At 64.4% G+C, this 7,210-nt stretch overlaps 1 protein-coding gene across 1 annotated transcript; it reads right to left on the reverse strand.

The window, feature by feature from the left end:
- Positions 1–696: 696 nt before the first annotated feature.
- On the reverse strand, positions 697–4,917 carry CEBPB (CCAAT enhancer binding protein beta). Its single transcript, XM_040981321.1, has one exon. It carries the CDS (start codon positions 4,413–4,415, stop codon positions 3,372–3,374), a length of 1,044 nt encoding a protein of 347 aa, XP_040837255.1. The 5' UTR covers positions 4,416–4,917; the 3' UTR covers positions 697–3,371.
- Between the last annotated feature and the right edge of the window lie 2,293 nt (positions 4,918–7,210).

Here is a 7,210-nt window from a genome sequence, read left to right on the forward strand (position 1 = left end):
TGGCTTCCCCAGGCCGCTCCAGCTGGGTTTAGCCAGTCCCAGCCTCCGTCACGGCCCTGCACGTGGCCATGGCCACGGGGTGCGGGGGCTCTGCGGCTGACGGCAGTCGCTGCCGTGGGGCCACTGTTGCGAGCCATCCAGGTTGTGGGGAGGAAATAGCCACTGGCCACTCACCAGCCCTTTGGCAGCAGCTGTGCTTCTCTGCCTCAGTTTCCCCATAAGGGTATGGGCAGTGGGAAATCACACTCACGTTGCTGGGTTTTTGAGCAGGTAAAGGACACGCAGAGCATGCAGGACAGTGACAGGGCACAGGGAGTGACCCAATGCCACACTGGCCCCTTCAGGAGCCACCTCCCATCCACTTTCCTCCTTCCCTCCAGAACCCCCGTCATCTCCACATATTGTCTTGTCTGTCCATGCACTGTGGTCCCCAGCACCCAGAGCACACAGCAGGTGCTCACAAAAGTTTTATCAAATGAAAACCCAGGCAAAGCACCGTTTCAGAGACGGGAACAAGACAGGGTGAGGCAGGCCTGGACAGGAACCCAGGGATAGCAGGACCCATTGAAGCCACAAGGAGAGCCACAGCCCAGGGCCCAGCCCCTGTATTTCTGCTCCCAATCCCCCTGCTGTTGGGTGGAAAATCACCAGGCTGTGGAACTGCAGCTGGAGATGCTGAGGCGTGAACCTGCTGTGTCCAGGGCTGGCCTCGGGGCCACAACCACTGAAGGGTCTGCAGCTTCTGCAACAAGGCTTGCCAGGAACACAGAACCAGCGACAGTGCCAAGGGCTTGGCTTGTTGCTGGGCACTCAGGAAGCACCTTCTTGTGCCCATGGCCTCCTGGGCACCCTCCTGTTCTCACCCCAGCCCATTCACTGCTTCCAGAGGTGTGAACAGCCTGTTCTTTCTTCCCTACAAGCCCGTGGCACTCAGGGGCCAGTAAGCCTTGGGCTGGGTGTCCCACAGGGAGGCCACAGAGACCACGGTCAAGGTCCTCAGCTGGGGAGGGATGTTTGCCAGTCCCCCGTTGGCACTCACATGGGTTGGGTCTGAGCCCCCTTTCTGGTGCTCCCTAACTGACTTTGTGTATGTGTGCGTGTGTTCCCAGGCCAGGAACCCCATGGGAAGGGCTGAGGATTTGGGGGTAAGGAGGTTGAGCAGTTGTCCAGTCCAACTCTGTCCCAGCTCCACCAGCCGCACCCCGGCATGCATCGCTGTCTTCCTGAGAAACGTACACTTGGCAGGGAGACGCAAACACGCAGGGAGCAGTGGTACCGGGGGTCCCCCCTGGCCGGCTGTGCCCTTCTCCTTTGCATCCCCCACAATCAGGGGAACATCAGCCCTCAGCCACCCTGTCTGTGGCAAAGGGAAGCTGGCACGGATGGAATCCACTTGGTGACATCACACCTAGAAAGATGGGGTCACCTGCTGGTCCAGGCCAGGCCCCCAGGCTGGGTCAGGAGACCTGATCGGGACTTTGCTGCAGGCACAGGCCAACAATGATGAGAGGTTATCTGCAGCCAGTCACGTGCCCAGCCTCTCGCCGCCACCCCCAGGAGACATCTCAGCTGTACGGTGAGGTGTCCAGGGTCACCACCAACTCCATCCTGCATGTATCCAGGGCTCCGAATGGGAAAGCACACACAGGTTCCCAGAGCATTCCCCATCTCCAGGCATACCAGCAGCAGCAGCAGCAGCAGCAAGCCCACCTCCAGGGCTAGCTACCCTTCAGTCCCTCGGAGAAAATTGACCCTAAATCAGTTTCCAGAACCCATGGAGGATCTGAGGGCCAGAAGCTGCCCCAGGGAGCTAAAAACAAGCGCCATCCTAGTCGCTGGGCTCCCAAAGATGGGTGTGAGGCTTACACCCAATGGGGCAGGGCCAGGAATTACCAGACACTGGCCCCTGGCAAGTGCCTGCCACACTTGCACTGCACCAAAGTCGGGGGCACCCAATGCCAGGAGCCTCCCAGCAGAAAAAAAGCACAGGAGCCACGCTTATATAACCCCTGGAGTGTGCCAGGCACCGAGTGACACCACTTGCGTGGATCCACCAGGCCCTGCATCCGCAGCCTCAACTCTCAGGAATGTTGTTAAGATTCGGAGTTGGTGGGGAGTGCGGGGGGGGGGGGGAGGGAACCGGGGGGGGGGGCAGGAGGATGCAGAGGGGCCACGGAGCACACAAGAGAAGGCCCAGGTTCAAGTCCAGGCTCAGCCACCTGGAGCAGGCAGGTGAATGACTAGTCCCTCAGGCACAGCCAGCAGAGAAAAAATGGGGACACCCTTCTCCCCAATCCAACCCATTTTCCCTCCTCCCACCAGCCCAAGGCTGGCCTGCCTGTCAGGTCCCCCAGACAAAGGGCAAGGGGGCCACAGGCCTGCCAAACCCTTGCCTGACCCTCCAGTCCTGTCCCCAAGCAGAGTTCCCAGCTGCAGCCAGACACAGGGAAGCAGGGCACCGCGTCACCCCTCAAAGCTCCAGCCAACACTCTTCACCCCAGAGAAGGCACCCCATCTCCAGACGGGGAACAGCAAAGGAGGCAAAAAGCCAGCTACGACACCCCCAGCCACCACCAAAGACTCCAAAAATAATCACGCTTCCCCCACACACACAACACACAACCCCTACACACCAGAAAGGCTAAGGCAAAACCCTGTAACTCCACGAGAAAAGGGAAAACAAAACCCAAAAGCCAACTACTGCCCCCAAAAGGCTCGGTAACCATTCTCAAAAAAAAAAAAAGTTTATTAAAAGTATTCTTACTTAATGCTCGAAACGGAAAAAGATTCCCAAAATATACAGACGCCTCTTTTCTCATAGAAATAGATTATTTGTTTTTATAATACAAAAAAAAAGACCAAAAAAAAAAAAAAAACACAACAGCAACAGCAACAGCCGCGTAGGAACATCTCTGGGTGATTACTCAGGGCCCGGCTGACAGTTACACGTGGGTTGCGTCAGTCCCGTGTACACACGCCTTCAGCCATGTTTAACCCGATTGCATCAACTTCGAAACCGGCCCGCCCGCCGGCGCCCGGGAGAGGGGGGCAGAGGCAAGAGTTTATCATTCATCTGTACACACGGACGCGTCTTCTTCAAACACCAGCACGGGCGGCCGCCCCCCTCCGCCTGTGTGCTTGGGGTGGGCGAAAACAGAGCTAGATCGATCAGAAAATAGCAAAGTGACCGAGGGCTCCCCGTGCTGCCAAGCGCCCTTGTGCCAAAGTCTGGCCGGCGCCACGAGGACCGGGGCGGCGGGGGTCTCGGGCTCCCAGGGTCCCGAGCGAGGGTGCTCCCCGGAGTCTCGGCGCGCGCCCGGCAGCGCGGAGCCCCCGGCCGGCAGGGGGGCCGCGCCCGCGGGCCGGCCGTGCTAGCAGTGGCCGGAGGAAGCGAGCAGGGGCTCGGGCAGCTGCTTGAACAAGTTCCGCAGGGTGCTGAGCTCGCGCGACAGCTGCTCCACCTTCTTCTGGAGCCGCTCGTTCTCGGCCGTGAGCTCCAAGACCTTGTGCTGCGTCTCCAGGTTGCGCATCTTGGCCTTGTCGCGGCTCTTGCGCACGGCGATGTTATTGCGCTCGCGCCGGATCTTGTACTCGTCGCTGTGCTTGTCCACCGCCTTCTTGGCCTTGCTCTTGACCTGCGAGGGCGCCGGCGCGGCCCCCGGGTAGCAGGCGGTCGGGGGCGCCTTGGCGTCGGCGGGGCTCGGCGTGCCGGGCGGGCTGGACGAGGAGGACGTGGAGAGGCTCCCGCTGCTGCCGCTCGGCACCGCCTGGTAGCCGAGGTAGGCGCGCAGCGCGTACGGGAAGCCAGCCGCCATGCCTGCGGCGCCGCCGCCCGGCGCTCCGGCCTCCTCCTTCCGCTTGCAGTCCGCGGGCTCGAAGCCCGGCTCCGCCTTGAGCTCGGCGGGAGGCGGCGGCGGCGGAGGCGGAGGCGGCGGGTGCAGGGGCGCGAAGCAGCCGGGGTGCAGCGCGCCCTTGGCGGCTCCCAGGCGCCCCAGGCTCACGTAGCCGTACTCGGTCGCCTTCTTGCAGTTCTTGCCCCCGTAGTCGTCGGAGAAGAGGTCGGAGAGGAAGTCGTGGTGCTGCCCGGAGGAGGCGGGCGCGGGGGCGGGCGCGGGCGGAGCCGCCTCGAAGGTGTCCGTGGCCGTGGCCGGCGCCGGGGCCTGCGGCGCGCCCAGCGGCTCCAGGTAGGGGCTGAAGTCGATGGCACGCTCGTGGTCGCCGATGCTACCCAGCTCGCCGGCGGGGGGGCGCGGCCCGGCTCTGGCCGCGGGGGGCGCCGCGGGGGCCGCCTTGCCGCCGTACGCAGCAGCCAAGCAGTCCGCCTCGTAGTAGAAGTTGGCCACTTCCATGGATTTAAAGGCAGGCGGCGGCGGCAGCGGGAGACATGCTGGGTCCCAGGCCACCAGGCGTTGCATGAACGCGGGTGCCCGGGGAGGGGGGCCTGGGGCTGCCCGCTGCGGCCGGCCCGCAGGTGGCGAGGCCTCCCGGCTCCGAGCTGTGGCCGCCGGGTCCCCGCCGCTGCCGCTGCTGCCGCCGCTGCTGCTGCCGGCGTGGCCGCTGGAAGTGCGGGGGCTGGCGACTGGACCCTCCGATGGTTCCCCTTCCCGGTCCCGTGCGCGGCTCTGACTCTCTAAAGTTTCTCCCGAGCCCGGTTATTTATAAGGCGACCCATGGCAACGGCGGCTGCGTCACGCTGGGGGCCGCCCCGGCCCCTCCCGCCGCCGCCGGAACGCGCGACGGCCGCGGCCGCCCGGGACCCCTGGCAAGGCGGCTGCGGGGTGCGGAGTGCCGGCCCCGTGCCAACTGACCGCGCCCTGGGCTGGGGTCCCCGGGCCGAGGGAGAGGGTCGAGGGGTGGGTGCTGCTCTCACACTCCCCTCCCCATGCCCACCCCCACTCCGCGGCCCCGGGATTGGGAGCGAGAGGGGGAGGTACGACCCCGCCCCCGGACCGCCCCCTCTGGGCTGGAGGCTGCCCGGGAAGGGGAGGGAAGCCGGGGAGGGGGCGACTCGATTGCCTTCCCCCCCCCAACCCCAAACACGGCCGCGGCCCGCCCCCTGCTGGAGGAGGAGGCGGCCGAGTCGGGAGGGCCCAGCCTGGACGCCTGGCCGAGGACCGACCCTGGCCTCCCCGGCCCCTCCTCGGCCGCGGCCCCGCCCCAAGCTCCACACGCTGCGCTCCCCCCTCCACCAGGTCCCCATCCTTCGGAAGGCGCGGATCCCACGCCCGTGGAGACAACTCACTTCAAGCCACCGTGGACTTGAAGAGTCGGGAGGAGGGGTGTCCTCGGAGGGAGCCCTACCCCGGCCTGTGGCGCCCCGCCCCTGGCACCTGCCCGCCCACTTAGACCACACCTGGGGCTTCTGCCCTACCCCACCCGAGCGGGGGCCCCTGGGACGGGCGGTAGCCGCCCAGCTCCTGCCACGCTGACCTTGGGAGCACCACCCCTGTCTCGGGCTGTCGGGACCGCCGGTGAGGACCTCGGCCCCTGCACACATCTCCAAACAGAAGGCTCTGCACTCCCTGTCGGACAGCAAGGGACCCTCACAGGGGCACAAGTGGAGGGCCTATGGGTTCCGGGTCTCGTGTCTCCCCCTCCCCCATTTGCAGGGAATGGTCCTCGTGCCTAACCCCCAGGACCTATCTGCCAACCCCAAAGTCAGAAAGCCTTCTGCTTCTGAGACTGCCCACGGAGGGCATCAAACAGGACCCCACTTTTTCCAGGGTCCCTGCTGTGGCTGCAGGTGGGCCCTGGCCTGGCTCTCCCCTATGCCCGAAAATGCTGTGACTGCCCCTCTTGTGGCCAGGGAAACCAACACTGCCCATCTGGGGCTGGAACACAGGCCTGCCGCCATGGGGACCTTGTCCCCCCCGCTGAGGAGACTCACCAGGGGTCCCTGGCTCCATTCCATTCCCCCCAAAGGGAAAGCGCGGGGGCCGCTACCTACCCAGACAGCCCTGGTGGCAGCCAAGCTCGTGCCTGCCCGAGGCTCACCCCCGGCCCACTAACCCTGGCCCTGGCCCCCGCCGCCTGGCAGCCGTTGCTCAACCTCAGTGTTATCTGCTGAGCTGGGGTGACCTCCGCCCCCAAGAGCTGGAGAGATGACAGTCCCCTGCGCCCTTGGGGGAAGGGGGCAGGGCTGGCTGGGATCGGCCACTGGCCTTCCCTGCAGTTTTCGGGGGGGGGGGGGGTGCCCAGACGGGTGTGGCCACGTCCCCTGGGCTTCCCAGTCAGGCCTGCCAAGCTGCACAGTGGGGTGCACTAAGCCTGGTGGGAGAAGCCACCACCTCCCAGGAGCCCTCCCAGTCTCACCGGCTAGGGAACTTCCAGCCCAGCCAGGTCTCTAAGCCTCCACAGCCCTCACGGCCCTGTGTGCTTCATATTTCCAGTCCCAGCTAGCCTGGGCCCAACTGCCCCTGAGCACTGCCCCACCCTCCCACCACCCCCACCTCTGTCCACAGCAAACCAGCGGTCACCTCCTCTGAGAAGCCCTCCTGACTTCCCCTTGAGGGAGGCCCAAGGCCCTCGGTTACTCCTTTCACACACACACACCCAGTTCCATTTCCTCCCGGTTCTCATCCGTCTGCCCTTCTGTCAGTCCTCACTGCCCCTCCCTGTGCCACCCACCCACCCCTGGATCAAGGATTTCACGGTTGTCGCCAGGCGCTCAGTGAATGGTGAAGGAAGAGGGTGAGTTCAGAAGATAAGGCCAGTTAGCTGGGCTGTGTAACCTCAGAGTAACCCCGCTTTCTGGGCCTCAGCCCCCCACCCCACCTTGCAGCAAGACCTGGGGGTCCTGCCACCGCCTAGACATCTGTTTGCTCAGGGCAGCTGCTCCCTTCTCTGGACACCCTGTAGCCTAGAAACTCACTTGTTTCTGCTGAAAACCTAAAGGGGCCAGTCGTGTTGGGGTCCCCACTTCACAGATGAGAAAATTGAGGCTCAGCCAGGAAATGGCCAGGTGGGGCTGAGCTTCATGGTTGTACTTTTAATAAACTGTCGGGTCTGGCCACAGGAACCCCACTCTCTGGGTGGAAAAGCCGAGGCCCTAAGCAAGTCAGGGAATGGCCCGGACCCCAGCAGGAGCAGCTCAGGGACCTCGGGCCCTGCCCCCTCTGACATGGGCCAGCCCAGTCTTCCTGGTTCCTATGTGCCCAACCGCTGCTTGCTCAACAGGCCCTGCCACCGTCCCACGGGAGTCCTCGGCCCT

Source organism: Ochotona curzoniae, unplaced genomic scaffold, assembly GCF_017591425.1.
Source record: "Ochotona curzoniae isolate NIBS_2020 unplaced genomic scaffold, NIBS_Ocur_1.0 contig_3520, whole genome shotgun sequence".
NCBI lineage: Eukaryota > Metazoa > Chordata > Mammalia > Lagomorpha > Ochotonidae > Ochotona > Ochotona curzoniae.